The 21207-nt window shown below is 36.8% G+C and overlaps 1 protein-coding gene across 1 annotated transcript in view; it reads right to left on the bottom strand.

Annotated features, from left to right (window-relative positions):
- The window catches only part of DCC (DCC netrin 1 receptor), a 635057-nt gene that overhangs the window by 296646 nt on the left and 317204 nt on the right, over nucleotides 1-21207 (bottom strand). Inside the window, exons 4-5 of the mRNA XM_063453897.1 lie at nucleotides 6556-6706; nucleotides 3544-3680 (exon numbers count right to left, since the gene is read on the bottom strand). Coding sequence (XP_063309967.1) covers nucleotides 3544-3680; nucleotides 6556-6706 — 288 coding nt within the window. The remainder of the gene's footprint in view (nucleotides 1-3543; nucleotides 3681-6555; nucleotides 6707-21207) is intronic.

Raw genomic sequence — 21207 nt, 5'->3', positions numbered from 1 at the left:
TGGTTAATGAAATGTGAATCCACTATGGCTGTTTAATACTATATGGTAGAAGGTATTTATTAGGAAGATGGAAAACAATAATAGGCACCACACTGCTAAAATAAGATAATCTATCAATGAAGTATAATTAAAGAAAATAGCAAGAACATACGGAGCTAGAATCACAAGGATGGAAACTATTATGTGAAGAGTTGGCTCATCCACTTTTAGACGTTGTATATTAAGAGATAATGTGTACAAAAAATTTTATTTTTTTTGTGCACACAACATTGAAATGCACCAAAAGCTTGTTTTTGCTATGGATACTCATGGAGCAGCAAAATGTCAGTTTTGGCTTCATCATATGACACTATTAATTGATGCACTATTTACATGTATCAATCAGTATAATTTATGAAAAGGAAAAGATTGAAATGTATGACTTAGGTTTAAGGGGGAGTCTACCTTTTTTATTTTATAAATATAAGTCATAATCTGTACAGTGGTAAAGATTAGGTATATGCTAAGAACCAAAACAACTTTAGCATAATGAAGCAGTTATGGTGTATAGATCATGCCCCATACAGTCTCTCAGCTCAGATCTCTGCCAGTTCTGAGTTAAAGGGACACTATAGTCACTGGAACAACTACAGCTTAATAGTTAAATTGTAAAAAACACAACGAGGGAATCGGCTGGTTGTCTAAATAAAGATAACTAAAAATAAATATTGTGTAATACAGTTTTAGAATATTAACACTGCGCAATATGAAATGCACTCACAGAATCTTGGACAGTTCAGGCATATATGGTGCCACCCCTGATGATATGGGGGGCTGGGGGAATCCCCTGGACACTTCCACTCAAAATGCAGGACTATGGGTGAAGGTATGAAAAAAGCGGCTTTAATAGGATAAAAATATATAAAATAAATAAATACAAATAGAGGTCCTCTATTTGTATTTATTTATTTTATATATTTTTAAGGACCTCTATTTGTATTTATTTATTTTATAAATTTTTATCCAATTAAAGCCGCTTTTTTCATACCTTCACCCGGAGTCCTGCATTTTGAGTGGAAGTGTCCAGGGGATTCCCCCAGCCCCCCATATCATCAGGGGTGGCACCATATATGCCTGAAACCCTTAAAGAAACAGGATGTAAAAACAGAAAGGAGGTGAGGGATGCACAACCCTCACATCCTTTCTGTTTTTACATCCTTTTTTCATGTAAACAATGCCTTTTCAGAGAAAATACAGTGTTTTCATTGCCCTAAGGACACCTTGAAGTTGCCACTCCTTAGATCGCCACTGGAGGTGCTTCCTGGGTCAGTGCTGCCGAAAAAGCAGCCCTGATGTTCAGCGTCCCCACGCTCTGCATGGAAACGCTGAATTTCCCTCATAGAGATGTATTCTATTGCCCCGTGCAGATTTTAGCCAATCCAATGCTTTTCTTATGGATTGGCTAAAAATCGGCCATTTTGATGATGTCACAAAGGAGGCGGAGCCAGTGCTGGCGGACCAGCCTGGCGCTGGAAATAAGGTGAGTTTTAAACTTTTTATAGAGAGACTAAGGGGGCGGGGGGAGGGCAAGCCACCTATATGGTGGTTTAAATACTAGAGGGTCAGGAATACATGTTTGTGTTCCTGACCCTGTAGTGTTCCTTTAAATCACTTTTGTTTATATCCATGCAGCTCTAGTCACACCTCTCTGTAACTCACACAGTTCACATGAAAAATAAATAGTTTTGTTTTCAATCAGATGTTTAGGCATTTTAATCTTCTGCTCTGTTAATTGAATGTTTATCACACACAGGAGGCTCCTGCAAGTTCTAGCAGGCCTTTAACAGAGCAGGAGATAAGAAATTATAAAATTGAAGACTTTGCAATAAAGGAAGTTTAAATATTAGATCTCTATTTACAGAAAGTTTCTAGGGAGCCTGTGTAGGTCATCTGCAGATGAGGTGTGACTAGGACTGCATAAAACAAGTAATTTAACTCCTAAATGGTAACAAATTGAGCAGTTAGACTGCAGGGGCATGATCTATACACCAAATGACCCCATTAAGCTAAAGTTGTGTTGGTGCTTATAAAGGCTCTTTAAAGCTCAGGTCTCACAGCACTAAAATCAACCATCAACTATTTTACATAGTGAAGGAATAGAACCATATAATAAGGTCCCTCCATTTGAATTAGAATCCGGTTTGTTTGGTTCTCAGAATCTCGATCAATGATAAAATTAAAATTCCACGTACATTTATTGGAGTTTCCTGTCAAATAGTAAAATAATCAAGAGAAACTTCAAGAATCAGAACACAGATCTCAAAAAAACTGTTAACATGTTTTATCGCCTCTAATATTATTCTGCCCTAAACCATTTACCACTGCTTACCAAAAGACTAAATGCTGGTCAATGTTTTCCAACTTCCTAGATTGTCCTTTTATTAGACATCTGGTCACTTAACCATCTTTGATCTAGATAAACGAATCTAGAAATAATCAACTTAGAATGACTTCGGTTTACATACTGTATAGGTTATTGTCAATGTCATTTGCTCAGTGAACAAGTTAGCTTATTAAAAACTGTAAAACTTGTAGCTTTTAATTAAACTGCTTAATTTAAATATGTTGTTTTAATTTTGAGAATAATTTTTAATTCAAATTGTATTATTAATAAATTGCACATCTAAGGGCAACATAATGCTATAAAAAAATTGTGGAAGTATTCTTCAAACAAAATCTTATATTAAAGCAAGCATTTTTTTGTTTTTGTTTTTTATAAATATAGTTAAGTAAAATGTATTTTTGCGTATGAAAGACATCACTGCTACATAATCAAAATTCATGTTAGTACAAGTTATAACATATGTCACAGAAATGTCAGCCTCAGGACGCATCAATATCGTCTAGACATTTATTTTGTAACCAGCTTGTTACATAAAACAAAATCAAAACATTTTGCAAACATTATCCTTATAGTATATTCTTGTAGCTTGGGAGAGTTTCCACCCTTGATGTTCCAACTACTGTTATAACACAACTCCCATAATCCTTGGAAAGTCTTGGCTTGGCAGACAGTGGACAATATGGTATAATAAGTGGAGAGTGAACGTTGAACAGATCATTTCCGGAGAAGTCTCGAAACTGTTCATTGTTAGTGGTTAAAGTAACACTTGTTCGATCTTTGCTTTTTTTATTTGCATTGGAAATTAAAAATGCAATTTATATGGGCCTCTCATAAATAATCTATATTTATAGAAAAAAATGCAAAAGGGACACTGCTTTAACCCGTTCACTAGAACAAGCATACAGTGTATATATGCAACTTTTTTGTTTTCTTTTGATTTTTTTTTATTGATAGTACCATATATAAAATATTAGATTTTTTTGCTCTTTTTTAAATAAAGATTATTACAAACAGATTTTTAATATATACTATTTCTCTCTAGAGGTAAACATAGCACTACATACCGATGCTGTAGCCAGAAGAATACAAACATTACTACTAAATAGACATCAATGATTACATTTCACAATAAATGATCCCTGTCAATCAAGAGTACTTACCCAATACCGTAAGCTCGGCAGATGCACTGCTGTTCTCATTTTTGTAGGTAACCACACAAGTGTATGTCCCCGCATCTCCCTCTGTTACATTCGAAATTAGCAAATTACTGTCTCCCAGCAATGAATATTTCTTTGTCCTTAAATGTAAAAATAAAAGAAGAGATCTTAGTACATACAACCCTCTAGTTTTAGGGTGACTAACTGATTTGGAGCAGGTATACAATGTGTCCAGATATATGGAGTCACACCCCTTCAAATAAAGAAAATCAATCGAAATACAATTGACTGAATGACAATTTTTAAAATTATTCAGTGTATTTAGTGACTAGCAAATTGTTTCTTGTTTCAGGGTTAATTAAATTTGCTTTAAATCATGAGAACTAGCTTCCATTAAAGGAGATAAACCAAGCTCAGTAACTGGATAGCAGTTCTTCCATTAACATCTATAGGCAAATTAAGATAAATTAATATGATATATGCTTATCTCTTATACTAGAATCTGGCTTCAGGATTACTTAAAGAAAACATAATCATTGGTTTCATCTTGATTTTAACCAATTATAGGAATATATATATATATATATATATATAACGTGTGTGCATGTGTGTATATATATATTGTAGCCTTATATATATATATAAAAGGCTACAATACCTTGCACTCAAGCTGCAAAAAATATATTCTTAGCCGGGTGCACTACCAGGGCTCCAAAATAGATAGCAGAAAGTAGATGGCTGCACTCAAGGTCTTCATCAGGACTTTCATCAGGATCATAAAACTTTTATGATCCTGATGAAAGTACTTGAAGAGGACTGAAACGTTGATCCTGATTTTAAAATGTTATAATAAAAGTGAATTTTTATTTGGAAGACCGTGAGTGCAGCCATCTACTTTCTGCTATCTATTTTGGAGCCCTGGTAGTGCTCCCTGGTAGTTATATATATATATATATAACGTGTCCAGGGAGACTGTGTATATTATCAAATATAAGACTATCTATAGAAGAGCACATTTTCATAGATGTCAGTGGGGTACTGCTATTTAGATACTAGAGCTATGTTTATCTAATATAAGAGAATTCAGCACATAGAAGGTGACATTTGGACAATTGCGATGAGACACCCAACAAGATAGACCTTTGTTGTTTTTTTTTCCATTATAATAAATGGATCACTGTACTTTTTAAAATAACGAAATAAAAAAGTATATAAAACAGACAAATAAAAGCTGTCTTTGTAGGCATAGTTTGAAATAAAAAAAAAATTAAATACTGTGTAGCTAAACCTCTTTTCATTTTTTGTACTTACTCCTACTAATAAAATGTTATTGTTCAATAAAGGAAAATAGAATAATGTGAAGCCATCATTCTTTCTCATACATTGTTGTAACATATTGTTTAATTCTTCAGAAATATTTTGAGCCTTTTCCTTATAACAATAAAACCGCAAAATCTGTTTTTCCAGCTTTGACTACTACTAAGTGTAGTATTGAACATCCAGAGAAAAAATGTGCTTTCAGGAGGAGTTACAGAGTTTGCATTTGTTTATTCTTCTTCTGGCTTTCTATTCCATTTTATGTTTTTAGAACTATAATTCTGTACCCAGTCAGAAGCATTATCTATAGTTGTGAAAGTCAACCTCGGCACTCAAAATAAACTAGATTTCCAGGTACCTTCCAGGATGATATATCATCATGAGAATTGTTGTCTCTGAACCTCTAGGGCAGGGGTAGGCAACCTTCGGCTCTACAGATGTTGTGGACTACATCTCCCTTGATGCTTTGCCAGCAATATGGCTGTAAAAGCATTATGGGAGATGTAGTCCAAAACATCTGTAGAGCCGAAGGTTGCCTACCCCTGCTCTAGGGTGTTAAGGTTAACTGTCACAGGTCTACATCTTTTTTTTTCTCTATCTATACATACATTCTACACATCCATTTGACTCCAACTTATTTTGTGCTTTTTCGACACAACTTAAAAACTATCCGATTTATGACCAGTGCATTCTCCAACATGGCTATTCAATGAGCAGCTCAGAAACTTAATTTCCAACAAATTCAGGAATTTCAACATTCAATGAAATTTTCAGCAAAATCCATCCCAGGTAATGATGCCCGAAAGACAAGTTTAGAAGCCATATTTGGCCAAATAGTGCTAACATACAGTTTAGTTAGCTGCCCATGCATATTTACTTTTGGATTTTGGGAATTGTACTAAAACTAAATCAGTCGCTATGAAAACTCCCTTTCAGAATGGAATTTAATTAGGATTTGCCACTTGTGCTCAAGTACGTTTTTATTGAAATTTGTATGTATTTCTTCAAGATTGTATTAAAATTCATTAAGTCAATCACATCAATCATCTGAATTATTCTTATGAACTTTTGTAATTAGGGCCGTATTTAATTAAGGAAAAATTAGAGCAATACTGTTGCAAATAACTCTTTTTGGAATACTTTCATAAAACTTTAACTTGGTCATTATATGTCATTTAAACGTATCCATATGCCTCAGAAATACACCGTTTGACTTGATAAATACTGTGAGGAAAGAATCTGATAAAAAAATGTTAACAAAACGTGGATGATAACGGCAAAAAGTTATGATTGGACCATCTAGACTTGTCATAGCAGAATTTCAGTCTGAATTCATTTATTTAATCTTAAGAATAGCTGTGAGCACACTTGAAGAATTCTTAAATTCCTGAATACATTCCCTGTGTTAAGTTTTGCAACATCCACTGGAATGTCGTTTGATCTATCTGCTAGCATTACTGCAAAGTAATATTTTTGCATGGCCTTTCTTATTTTTCCTTTTGTAAGTTGAACAAAATTTCTTGTTGTTCCATCTCTTTACTTTTTATTAAAATAGTCCCCCATTAAATTTAAATTTAATCCTTTAATATATTTGAAGATTTTTTTTTTTGCCATTTCAATAATGTGTATTACCGAACTTGATTTGTTTTTTAATATCTGCTGACTTATGCTATAATATTATGGATGGAAGTCACGTACCTGGTTTGAATAAATTCATCTCCTTGCATCCAGTAGACTGTCGGTGTTGGATATCCAGAGACTGCACATTCAAGAACTGCATCTTGTCTTTCAATAACTGCAACATTTGCAGGTCTCTGCAAAAAGATTTGCTGTCGATGTAACCCGGATTCTACAAATAAAGAACATTAAATTAAAGTTGATTAAATTATTTTGTCTACTGGTCCTGTTTTTCCTTTGATGCTTTTAAATAGAACTGAAAAACACAGTATAGGTAACATTAATTCTAAAAGAGAGAGGAAGATGCCATCGACGTTTCCAATCTGAATAAAATCAGTTTAATTACAACAAAATGAATATTTCATGTCGCCTTTTGACTTTTTTTTCTAAAGATATTGAACAGCTACACTAGGCCTTTTTAATGTATAATGTATAATTTGATGAAGAAAATACAAGTTAAACAAATAATTTGTCTTGAAAGTTGTTTGGAATTGAAAGTGTGACGAAAGTGGTTTAGCTGTTGGAATATTTATAGTATAGGAATTAAGCAATAGTTAAGATTTTTTTAAGTTAAGATTGGTCTCATTCTTTGTTTAACCCCTTCAGGACGGAGTCAATAGTACACGTTCTGATCAAAACAAAACGTAAACAAAAACTGGAATTTGCGCTATATGTCTGTTCAACCGTAATTCACCTCTTTCATATTAAATGCACCCACACGTATTATATATCATTTTGTTCAGGAGAAACAGGGCTTTCATTTCATATCAAATATTTATATATGAAACATAATTTATTATCAATAAAATAAAAAAACTGTGAGAAATGTATTTTTTTAAAAAAAAATTGTAGTTCCGCCTCACATTTTAGCTTTTAATGTCATAATACTGTTTTACTGCAAAAAATGCACATATTTTTAATCAGCGATGTCTCACAAGTACAACAGTACCCCCCATTAACAGGTTTTATGGTGTTTTGGAAAGTTACAGGGTCAAATATAGAACTTTCCATTTTCAAATTGAAATTTGCCAGATTAGTAATGTTACCTTTGAGACGGTGTGGTAGCCCAGGAATGAGAATTACCCCCATAATGGCATACCATTTGAAAAAGTAGAAAACCAATAGTATTGAAAGTGTGGTATGTTTAGTCTTTTTTAGTAGCCACTTAGTCACAAACACTGGCCGAAGTTAACGTTCATATTTGTTTTTGTGTGAAAAAAGCAAAAAAACTAATATTTGGCCAGTGTTAATAACAAAATACAGTTAAAATGAAATTACATATGAATATATAATTTATATAAAATTTTGTTTCAATATTTTATTTATTAATTTTATTATTTTATTTATTTATTATTGTAATTATACATATTTATATATATAATATATGTGTATATATCTATTATATATATAATATATATATTATATATATGTAACTTCATTCTAAGTGTATTTTAATACTGATATATGTACTTATATTATTACTAAAATGCACTTTGTATGACGTTACATATATATAATATGTATATATATATATATTATATATATAATATATATATATACTTATATTATATATATATAAATATATTTATTTTATTTTATAACATGTTTCTTTATTTTTTTTTACATTATCCACCAGCAGATCCACAGCCAGCTATAGGGGGCCATGTGATCACTCTTCGAGAGTGATCACATGGCCCCCGGGGGCCTGATTTGCCATGGGAGGGCTGCCTGGGCTGTGAGGCAGTCCTCCCGAAGCGAAGCACGTTAAGGGGTTAAGAAAGTTAAATTGTTACTCCAGCCACCATGACCACTTTTTTTTAGAAGCGATCATAGTGGTAAGAATTTGTATTGCATCGTTCCAAATTGAAATGCTGCACATACCGATCAAATTGCAGTTTTTGTGCTGGGGTCTAGTTACATACCTGGCACACGTGACTTCAACAGCCTGGACCAAATCTATGGCAACAGACATGACGGTAATCCTAGATTTTACCTCCCTCCCTTGGTGAGCTCCATATCCACCTACCACCACCTACCTGCATACTATACTATACTTTTATTTTTGTTATTTCCTTCTGTCCAACCCTCTTGTTCATCCCACTTTGAAATAAGAGTGGGTGTGGCATATAAATATTGTCCATCAGAGCATTGGAAAATATAACATAATAATTCAAAAGGATTGGAGTGAACATTTTAAGCCACAACAAATAATTAAAACATTGAATGACATGTATTGCATTTAAAGGGCTACAGGGATACTAAATGCCCTCATAACATTGTACTCCATCTTTTTTTTTTTAAATGGTAAAGAGATTTTTAAATAATTTGTTTGCAACAGTTTAGTTACTGGCAATCATATTGCTCTATAAAGAAACACTCTGACCACCATTCCAAGGTGCCAAGGGGGGCCTTACAGTGGATTAACCGGAAAGTCTACCATCCAGGACTCATTCGCTTTGCCTACAGTCTTTCCGCTGCTCACATTAAGAGAGTGCTCAGGTAGAGGTGCTGCTGATTGGCTGAGAGTGTCAGGTGATACAGAAAACCTCTGTATTTTACTATTAAGGGTTTATTCACTAATGTTTGCATCCTAGTGAATTGACTATCAACTTTGAACATTAAAGACGTAAGTTTGTTTTTAATCTTTTTTTTTGTCCATTGCTGCCTTAGTACGCTTTTTGTTAAGCGGATAACCTCCCCAGGTGGATATAAGATCATCAGTCTTTAATCACTCAAAGAGAGGGCACCAGAGCATGGTATCTGCCACGGTTAAAAATGACTCCATCAATCAGAGAGAGACCTTTTGTACTTATGATATGATAGTTTAACTATAAGCGAGCTCTCTCCACGTCGTGTGAGAGACCTGTGATATTCATGAAAATGGTAATGTTCTTTACAACTTGTAACTGGAAGACTATATTTTGTGCATCTGCTTTTTCCCTTGATAAGCTGCATTAAGATTTGTGCATCTGTGTCTGTCCAAGAGCTGAACATGCCGATCAAGTCTGTATCTTTGTCATTTGTGTTCCACTGGAAGTACAGCACCGGAAAAACAGGTAAACAACTAGATCCACAGACACATTCTATATAATCAGCATTTAAAGCAAATCAGGACAGACAAGACAGCATTTTTCATAACAAGACCACATTTTACTCATTTTCTTCTTATATGCAACACTATTGTAAATTGAATGAACTGTGCTAAAGAAAAAAAATGTATGACTAATTAACTTTTACAGAAGTCATACAGTGAGGGGGAAAAGTATTTGATCCCCTGCTGATTTTGAATGTTTGTCCACTGACAAATACATTATCAGTCTATAATTTTAATGGTAAGTGTATTTTAACAGTGAAAGACAGAATAACATAATTAATATATCCAGAAAAACGCATGTCAAAAAATGTATACATTGATTTGCATGTCAGTGAGTGAAATACATATTTGATCCCCTATCAATCAGCAAGATTCCTGGCTCACAGGTGTCTTTTATACAGTTAACAAGCTGAGATTAGGAGCACTCCCTTTAACTGTACAAAAGACACCTGTCCACAGAAGCAATCAATCAATAAATCAGATTCCACTCTCCACCATTGCCAAGACCATAGAGCTGTCCAGGGATGTCAGGGACACGATTGTAGACCTACACAAGGCTGAAATGGGCTACAGGACCATTGCCAAGCAGCTTGGTGAGAAGGTAACAACAGTTGGTGCGATTATTCGCAAATGGAAGAAACACAAAATAACTGTCAGTCTCCCTTGGTCTGGTGCTCCATGCAAGATCTCACCTCATGGAGTTTCAATGATCATGGGAACAGTGAGGAATCAGCCCATATCTACATGGGAGGATCTTGCTAATGATTTCAAGGCAGCTGGGACCATAGTCACCAAGAAAACAATTGGTAACAAACTACTGAAGTCCTGCAGCGCACGCAAGGTCCCCCTGCTCAAGAAAGCACATGTACAGGCCCATCTGAAGTTTACCAATGAACATCCAAATGATTCATAGGAAATCTGGGTGAAAGTGTTGTGGTTAGATGAGACCAAAATCAAGCTCATTGGCATCAACTCAACCTGCAGTGTTTGGAGGAAGAGGAATGCTGCCTATGACCCTAAGAACACCATCTCCACCATCAAACATGGAGGTGGAAACATTATGCTTTGGGGGTGTTTTTCTGCTAAGCGGACAGGACAACTGCACTGTATCAAATGGACAATTGATCGGGCCATGTACCAGCAAATCTTGGGTGAGAACCTTCTTCCCTCAGCCAGGGCATTGAAAATGGGTTGTAGGGGGGGGGTGGGAGGGGGGTATTCCAGCATGAAAATTACCCAAAACACACAGCCAAGGCAACAAAGGAGTGGCTCAAGAAGAAGCACATTAAGGTCCTGGAGTGGCCTAGCCAGTCTCCAGACCTTAATCCCATAAAAAATCTGTGGAGGGAGCTGAAGGTTTGAGTTGCCAAACATCATCCTCAAAACCTTAATGACTTGGAGAATATCTGCAAAGACGAGTGGGACAAAATCTCTTCTGAGATGTGTGCAAACCTGGTGGCCAACTACAAGAAACATCTGACCTTTCTGATTGCCAACAAGGGTTTTGCCACCAAGTCGAAGGGGTCAAATACTTATTTCTCTCATTGACATGCAAATCAATTTATAACTTTTTTTAACATGCGTTTTTCATTTTTTTTTATTTATTTGTTTTATTCTGTCTCTCACTGTTAAAATACACCTACCAATAACATTATAGACTGATCATTTATTTGTCAGTGGGCAAAAGTTCAAAATCAGCAGGAGATCAAATACTTTTTACCCTCACTGTATGATGCAAACATTGTTAGAAATAGCTGAAAAGGTTTTCCTTGGAAAAAAGTTATCAGTTTGTCTTTGTAAGAACTATTTGCAAAATGTATATTTTTGCTTATTTTTTATGTATTGTGTATAGATATGTACATAATAAAAATGCATATTTACTAATGTGCAGTATAAGACATATAAAACAGTTAAAGTATAGTGAGTGTCCACTGATTTACAGCGTATAGCCATTCAAGGGGGCAGGGGCCGGCAAGCAAACCAAGAGTATACACAATAGTAGTCTAGCAATCTTTTTTTAAAATCCCTGTTACCAAAACCTCACAACACTAATGTTTTGGTTGGTTGAGTCTGTTGGCACGGAAAAGACAGCCAAAATATTTCTGGTATTAGGTTTCACTAAAAGGGATTTTCTAAAAGGTATACATGGCGTGCTCGACTACTTTTATATTCTCTTGTGAAACATATAAGCATGTTGACATATTTTTAGCATACTTTTTTATCTCACACCAAAATCATTTTATACGTCGATGTGTTGCAGGGTGTTTATTTGTTTTTACATTATGCAAACATTTGTTTCACCCAAGAAAAATAGAAGACAAATTAAAAATGTTGACTCATTTCTAATGTTTGAAGTATACCAAGTTGGCTGTGTATAATCCTAGCTGAAATATACTGCATTCGCAGGCCTAATACATTCTAAAATAATAGCAAAATGATGGCATGACCCAATATGCCAAGCGGTAAACACATTTCTTTGTGGAGGGCTGATTATACAGAATAATATATTTTTTGGTCATTTCACTGGCTATGGGATTGATGTGAATTGTTCGCCCCCTATAAATGGTTTTAGTGCTATCTGTTCTAACATCATATAATTGCCCACTGATCCTCAATCAATTGTGAAGAGCAGGTCTGGCGATGAAACATTAGGTCAAAAACAACTTTCACTGTTCAGAAGAGGGAAATAACAGTCTGCTGTAAACATTATGTTGGAATGTGGTGACAAGTTTACTGGAATGAAATAAACTGCTGTGTTACATTGTTTTCTTAATGCATATTAAAAAAATGTGTTTACTGACTGTTACTAATCAGGAGTAACTTTTTTTTTGTATATGACTAAGGTGGTCAAAAATTGATTCCTAGCTTTTTCAGCTACAATGACATTGCGTGATGCTTTGCTATCCTTAAACATAAAATCAATTTAGTTATGATAAATATGAACTCTTGAAAATTGGTTTCAATCCTGTAACTCCTGTAAATGATGCTCAATGTCAAAAATACTTTTTCTTTTGTCATCTTATATTGTTTTTTGTGGGTTTTTTTTATTATTGCAAAGTGTTCAGAGCTAAAGGAATTCATGTCTAAAAAATAAAAATATGGAAACAGTATAAACATATAAATAGTATTCAGGTGAAGTGTCAAGCAATATATTCTTATTAATAATGTAACAAAATATTTTGTGTTGTCCCACGTTATACACTTTGAAGTAACACATACTATGTTATTAGTACTGTTGAATATTTTGTGTATATTAATTGATTTCATGTTGTGTGATTTATGGCACTACATATTATGTCTTTTTGACTTTAACTTGTTCTATTATTAATAATGAATCGTGATTAGAACAACACATGTTACTCATACAAAATTTGCACATTTCAACAGAGTGAAGGAGAAAAAAAATTTGCAGGAATAGGAAAATACTTCAGAGGTTTCTAGTTAACCCTATAGTATAGAGTTTTATTTTGAGGATCTTTTTACCGGAAAAAATGATGAGTTGATTTTTTAAAGTTGATTGCATGTTTTTGTCTCAATATAAATGTAATTGGAAAAAAATATGATGAGTTAAAAATAAATTCAGAAAATTTGCAGAATTTAAAGAAAAATAACATTCAGCTCTGCTGAAAGGGATTTTTCCTCAGGTTTTGGCTTGTTTTGCATATATTTTGTGAAAATTAGATCTTAATATGGTGCAACTCAGAAGATGCCAGAACCTTCCAATGGAATTGCACAGAAATGCACATTCAAGTCCAACTTATCCATGGGTCAGTGCTAGTTTTGATAGAATTTTGTACATTGAATGCAGGGCAATGTCGACTCCCGAATGCGGTTCGACTCCCGAACGAGGTTCGACTCCCGAATGCCATTCTCCTAGCCGGTCATGAAGTCGAAATGGGCAGGGGTACAAGTTTTAGCGGGGTTCGATTGCGTAGCCAACTCAGAGATCCATGCTGTCTATGACCATGTACTGTGTCGACGGAAAATACACTGCTAGATAACTGACAGCCACTGGAAACTAACCGCTACCTGAACCTTAACGTGATGCGATATAATAAAAGTAACCTAAGTGCTCCATAGAAATTAAGCCCAAATTAGAACATCAAACAACTAAGTGAGATAAAGCGTAAAAACGCCTGATGCGCGTTTCGATGTAACACTAGCCCCAGACGAAGCCGCAATATAGTGGCGCCGAAACGCACGTCGGACATTTTTACGCTTTATCTCACTTAGTTGTTTGGTGTTCTAATTTGGGGTTCATTTCTATGGAGCACTTAGGTTACTTTTATTATATTGCATCATGTTAAGGTTCAGGTAGCGGTTAGTTTGGAGTGGCTGTCAGTTATCTAGCAGTGTATTTTCCCTCGACAGACTATACTAGCCAGCTAGGGTTCCTCTGGATATTAAGATTTTAGAAAGTTTTGCTCATTAGCAAGATTCTATGCAGGATAGATATATAGCTTATTTTATAGCTAACTATCAATAAGGATTTTCAGAACCCCGAGTTCATCTGTGAAACTAGTGAATCTTGGGTGTCGATATAGTATATTGTTTGATGCTTGCTGAATGCATGATCTGAATAAGACCTACTTTCCTATACTAATACTACTGTCCTGCTTACAATACCCCTATTTCATTCTACAGCTCACTCTGCCACCCTGAATGACTGTGGTGGAAGGTGCTGTGGGGATGTCTGGGTCATGTGGTACAGTCTTAGGTAAAGAAGGATGGGTTCTCCTGGCTGAGTGTGGTGTGATTGTGGATCCGACATCCCTCTATGCTTTCAGCCTATGCCCATCCTGGGCAGGGTATGAGTTATGAGGCATAGTGACCCAGACAAGGTCGGTGCAGTGACCATGATGTTTAATGTCTTCTTCTGTATACCCTGCTCTCCTCTCCCTGCTTCCTTCTGCTTGTCCTGCTGGTCGCAGGTTCCATAGGCACCTCTCTCTGTTGCAGGTCTGCGCTTCCCGCCCTCTGTGCTCCGCCGACCCAGGCTTTGCCGCCATTTTCATGCTTTTTGTGTGCTGCGCGTCTTTCAAGGCTGCCGGGGAGCGGGTTTAGGTGGGTGCTCTTGTGGGGTTTGTGGAGCAGGTTCCGGGTGTCGGAGGGACAGCGTCCCCCAAAAGTCAGTAAGGAGTCTGTCCAGGAATGCCAGCGTTCTAGGCATCACTTTGCCATAGGCAGGCGTGGGGTCCGCATTGTCCTCCATGTTTGGTATGCCATGTGGGGTGTCAGTGCTGTTTGCTGCAGGGTCGCTTCGTCCTGGTGGAGGGGGTGAGCCTCCAAGGTGGGGACCGGGATCTCCCCCATCGGTCCAAAGGGGGGGGGTTGCAGGGTGCCATAGAGAGTTGGTCAGGGGTCCGCCCGAGCTTGGCTGAGAGGCCTCCTCTCCCCTCCGCGCTGCTTGCTAGGCCACACTGCGTCCCGCCAAGTGCTTAGTCTGGACGGCTGCTGTCGACCATACAAAGTCAGTCGCTTGTCACCTGGCGGTCAATACTTCGCTGTCGGACGCAGAGAGAGCTCTGGTAGTGCGAGTAAGTTGCTTAGTTTCATCGAGTTGCCCGGAGCACTCTGAAAATGCATCCAGCCGCCATCCCAGACAGGCCCGCCCCCCTATATGCTCTATTTTTAAAGGGTCATCAAACTACTTTGGTTCCTCTCCTTTGGAACATACTTTGTATTGTTTGTTAGTTTCCTGTTCTTTTATATTCCTTTTATAAAATTGTAAAGTGCTGTGGAATATGTCAACGCTAAAAAATTATAAATATAATAGAAATGATATTACCATTACTACAATAAAATGTATATACCCCTAACAACATTTAAACAAACTAGCCATTTTTTCTCCTGTGTTTGTACTGAAGTTTATTTGTTCAGTCATTCATTTAATCATTAATTGAATTGTTGTTTTGTCCTCAATTTATGTTTTTGTGGTTTAAATAAATTGTCTTCTGTTTGTGTTTTAAAAAGCTCAGTTGTGAATAGGATAATACCTGTCTATTTAAAAATGTGTGTGTGTGTGTATGTGTATGTGTATGTATATATAATTTTTGGAACTTATACATCTTAATCTTCTAAATTCCAGTATTTATTTTTCCTTCAGCAAATACTTTGGTTGTAAACTTTTTCTCTGCTGAATTTCTAACTAGTTTATTTATAATAGCTACACTGTAGGCATTATGCAGATAGTCCAAAATCATAATATGTTCAAGTACATGATACAAATAAAGAATTTTGCAGTCATTTTCAGAGATCATATATACCTTTAGTTTTCGTAAATATTTCTGGCAATGCCTTGTGGTTCTTCCACGAAATATATCAACATATATTAGAAGAATAATTACATTCAAAAATCAGTTTAATGAACAGGACAAAAATGTATACAAAAACTTAATTATTGCAAATATATATCATCCAAAACATTCCATCAAGCACAGATTAGAATGTAAATAGTTTTAATAAAATATTGTCTGATAAAAAAAAAAATCTCAATATTTGTTACAAGCAGAGAGGCATAAATGTATGGTGTTTAATAAACATCAATATTTGATTAATGTTATTCTGGAAAAGTCATTACGGATGGCCTTGCTGTATCCTAAGCAGTGTTTTAAAGCTTGTTATAAGCAAAACCTTCCATGCATTTTTGAACATGCGTGGGAGTCTTACAAAAGATGCTAAGTAGACTTGGAAAAATTTAAATTTTAGATTTTTTTTTTAGTTACTTAAAAAATTGATACAGACTTTTATTGTCTAAATAAAAAAATAATGAGTTTGATTTAAGGTTTTATTTAGATTTGCAATAAATCTTTGATTTTGCTGACATTATTTTTGGCAACAAATATATTACATCATAAAATACAACCTTGAAAACAAATGGCTATTGATTTTAGATTGACTATTCACTTAAAAAAGTCCTTCATATAATCAACTAATACAGAGTGACTGGGATAGAAAGTCTTGAGACAATTTAACAAGGATCATTTTCTATATATTTTAACCTCCCCCCCCTCCTCCCAAAAAAAAAAACACTTACAAAAAATAATCTAAGAACCTTGTAACTTTAGAATACTATCAAATAGGTCTTTTGCAAAAGGTATTAAGACCCAATGGATGCTTCCATATCTTGTAGAAGCTTATTTAGCAGAAATTACAGCTGTAAGTCTCTACCACCTTAACACATAGTATTCTGCAACATTTCACTAAATTGGCAGCAACTTTCCATATCTTTTCAGATCCATAATAGAATTCATGTCCGCTCTTACTGGTGCATTCTAAGCTATTCAAGTGCCAAGTTTTACATGATTCAAGTGTGTCTATATAGATGGATAGATAGATTTACAGATAGACAGACAGAATAACACAGCTCTATTCATTGATGCACACAAGCAAGAAAACTTTTTGTCTTGTATTTCTTATAAAAGATCTGGGAGATACTCTGACTCCCAGTATCGAAAAGTAATATACAAGTACAACACCAGAGTAATAAATGTCCAGGCTTAAAGCCTTCAAAGTAATGATGAAATTAAATACGTTAGATCAGTACTATGATCATCAAATGGATCCTGACACACTGCCGTTGCTACTTTTCCAACAGCGAGATTACAAGCGCATTATCAGTCAGTCAATTTAAGCCTTAGCGGCAGCTGGCCAAGGTAGCATTAACCCTACGTTTATTTCTTTTTTTGCTTGCTTAAGTGCGTTATATGTACAAAGAGCACCTGCCTTCCAAAGACTTCTCATTGAAATGAATTGGGAAGTCTGTGATTGGACAGCCACAGAAAGTCTGGGCTGAGTGTGAAGGGGAAAACTTGCAAAGGTTTCAGACAAAAACTGCAGCTTTGGCACGCTGTTTTTAAAGACACCCCAATTAAGGAATACATGTTTTAATTAGGGGTACATCTGCTAAATAGTGATTAAAAAAAACTATTTGTATTTTTTTATTTGCCAGTCTAGTGTCCCTTTAAAAATTTAAGAGTTTACAATCAAACTGGTACAATACAGAGGATACTCAATATGTAAAAGTAATCTGTTAAAAAGAAAGACTTCCTTTAAAAGGTAAATCTTTAACTAGGCACTGAAAATGAAAAAAAAACACACAACTTGCCATCTTTATGAGATGATAGATAGATAGATAGATAGATAGATAGATAGTCAAAATTGATTTTTATTTAGAGCATCAGGTAATGTGCCATCTTGTGAACTGTTACATTCTCAGTGGTAAGTCTCATACTCTCATAGTTACAAACCTAAAAAAGAGACATCTGTCCATCAAGTTCACCATTTCTCACATCTGTTTTTGCTGTTGACCCAAAAGTAGGCAAAAAAACCCAGTCTGAAGTACATACAACTTTGAAACTAGGAAAAAATTATTTATTGACCCCAGAATTGCAGTCAGATATCTCCTTGGATCAAGAAGCTCTTACCCCACTAATTAAAAATTATATCCCTAACTATTATTTTGTTGCAAGAATTTATCCAATTGCTGTTTAACATCTGTACAGAGTCTGATAAACCACTTCTTCAGGCAGAGAATTCCACATCCTTATTGTTCTTACAGTAAAAAAAAACCTTTCCTTAGACTAAATCTCCTTTCTTCCAGTCTAAATGAGTGATGTCGTGTCCTATGTATAGCCCTATTTATGAATGATTTCCCGACAATGGTTTGTATTGGCCCAGAATATATTTGTATAATGTTTTCATATACCTTCGGAGGTGCCATGTTTTTAACAATCACGCAAAATAGGAGAAGCATAGACATTTGGCATTAACTAACTGCCATACTGACAGTGCCAGGTCACTAACCTATCATGTAGCATCATCACTTATTAACTGTCACATTTAATGTGGGTCATTTGGCATAGACAGCAGCATTTACTAACTGTCATATTCATAACACTACCATCATGTAGCATGATTAGCTTAAATTTACCTACTGATCATTTTTTCCATCTATGATTCTCAGGCCTATTTTTTATTCCTTTGCCAGTTTTTCACAATGGACCCACATGAATGTTACACTGGGCCACACTCACTGAAGCTACAATGTACATATCCAGGTAACAGGCAACTGACTCTCTCAAATGTGGCTGTGTTCTGCTTCCCTGCACTTAGTGTTACCTCTTCCTTGTAAATCCTCCTCCTCTTGGAATCATCAGCATTCTGCCTTCCTACATTTGTAACTTCCGGAGTAATAACTATATTCAGAATATGCTGGTTTGTGGCAATATTGAGCTTCTAAGGAACAGATTACCAGTTTTAATATTTTATGTTATGCCAGCTAAGGCATTCATAAGAAGCAGTAACACACAGATTTTTGTTTAATTTTTAAACAATATTTGTATCAAAAATAGCTCTGATCATTCTGACGATCATCCTCAATCTATCTATATTTAAAGTGAACCTGGTATGACAGGTTCCCATTAAGTGATAACTCAGTAAAGTCAGTAAATATATATATATTAACTATATCAAAACACATTTCAGGGGGCGGAGCTTGCCAGCAAGGCCGAGCGGATGCCATTTCCCTCAGCTCCCGCCGACTCTGTGGGCTAATCTACTAAAAATCAGAGCCAGACTGGGAATGTAAAGCAGCCCTGGAAAAAAATTCTATACCAGCCCCATAATGCATCGCGCCAGCATAGTGTGCAGATATGAAAGCGGGGAAAAAAAGTTAAAACTGAAAACTATCACTCAAACATGAAAGAAAACACTCACAGGGCTTCAAAATAAACAAAAGAGTGTATTTGTTTTAAGCAGACGTGCATTTGCATATAATCAATGTTTCAGTCCAACTACTTTGACATATTAAGGAAAGTTTCGTAATTGGACTGAAATTGTGAATGTATGCTATTGCACAGCAGTAAAAAATTACGTTATTTTGCTCATTTTGAAGTAACAAGAGTGTGCTCTTCACTTGACTGACAACTGGATGATCTAAGTCAATGCCAATTTAATTCCCATAGGACAGCATTGGGAGGCTATTGCCCATGTGTGGCAAAATGCTGTGCTTCACCGCACCAATCAGCATTTCCTCATAGAGCCCCCCCTTCCAGCCCTCCATGTGTCCCTACACCCCCTCCTAGCCCTCCATGCATCCCATTAGCCCCCTCCCAGCCCTCTATGTCTTATTAGCCCTCCCATGTGACTCAGCAGCATCTCCACATGTGCCCCATGAGCCCCCCATGTGTCCCATTAGCACCCAGCCCTCCATGTGTCCCCCTCCCTAGCCCTAAACTGTGTCCCTATTACTCTCTCTCCTAGCTATCCATGTGTCCCACTAGACCCCCTCCCAGCTCTTCATGTGTCTATATAACCACCTTCCCAGCCATGTGTCCCCTCCCCAGCCCTCCACTGTGTCCCTATTGGCCCTCTCTCCTAGCCCTCCATGTGTCCCTCTAGCCCACCCTCACAGTTCTTCATGTGTCCCTATACTCCCCTCCCAGCCCTTCATGTGTCCATACACTCCCCTCCCAGCACTTCTTGGGTTCCTTTACCACCCTCTAGCTCTCCATGTGTCGTTATAGACCCCCAGCCCTCATGTGTCCCTACAGCCCTCTCCCCAGCTCCCATGTATCCCTATAGCCCCCATGTGTCCCTATAATCCCCTATGTGTCCCTATAGCCCCCATGTGTCCCTATAGCCCCAGCCCCCATGTGTCCCAATATATATTCCCCTCCCCAGCCCCCATGTGTCCCATTATGAGAATCTGCAACCGAGTGCTGCAACCAACCACAGCTCCTACACAAACCATGGGGCAGAAGACACAGAAGCCTGCACCTGGAGCAGTGTGGGACTCCAGAGATATAGGCACCCTGCTACAGAGCCAGTCCGCACCCAAGATGTCGGCCGAGCAGAACGTGAGCACACCAGCACCCCCAGAACCGCGGGATGGCGGATGACGCTCACCCCCAATGACAGCCTTAAGGTAACTACCCAGCTAGAAGCCCTGACAGGCAATTTTGCCACAAAACAGGGCATTCAGACCCTCCTGCGTGATATACAGAAGCTGTGGGCAACTGATCTGGAAGTGATAAGAACGGAAGTCCAGCAAGTAACAGACAGAGTGTAGGCCACAGAGGAAGACATCAGCTATAGATGGGGTGCTCTCAGACCCTTGCTGGTAACCCACCAGGACAGTACACACAGAATTGGCTCAGCAGTGAAGGCCGCATTCCTGGCGACAATAGGCCTCTCTGAGGAAACCTCCGAAGGGAGCCACCAAACCTCACCCCATGTCTGGGATCTGACCAATGTGGAGCCCTTTGTTACAAGACGCCATGCTCCTTCGCCTAACTGACGATTACTAATCACTGTGCAGTTAAATGTTTACAGTTCTGTTTAAACTTTTTTTTTGTTCTTTTTTTCTTTTCCATACCTCTTATCACACAACTGTGACCCTGTTAGCTTGAAACTTCTGTCGTTTCATACTATGTTGAAGAGCATTCATTGTTATATTGTAATGCCATCACAAAAGTGCAGGCCAACTCCCTGCCACAGGTGCCTTATTCATGTGCCCTGTTTAACCTTCTACTGCAGAGAGTCCCAAAAGGAAGCATTTACCAAGTAAGTGGATTAAT

Source organism: Pelobates fuscus, chromosome 5 (genome assembly GCF_036172605.1).
Source record: "Pelobates fuscus isolate aPelFus1 chromosome 5, aPelFus1.pri, whole genome shotgun sequence".
Taxonomy (NCBI): Eukaryota; Metazoa; Chordata; class Amphibia; order Anura; family Pelobatidae; genus Pelobates; species Pelobates fuscus.
This window is presented reverse-complemented; position numbering and strand designations above follow the sequence as displayed.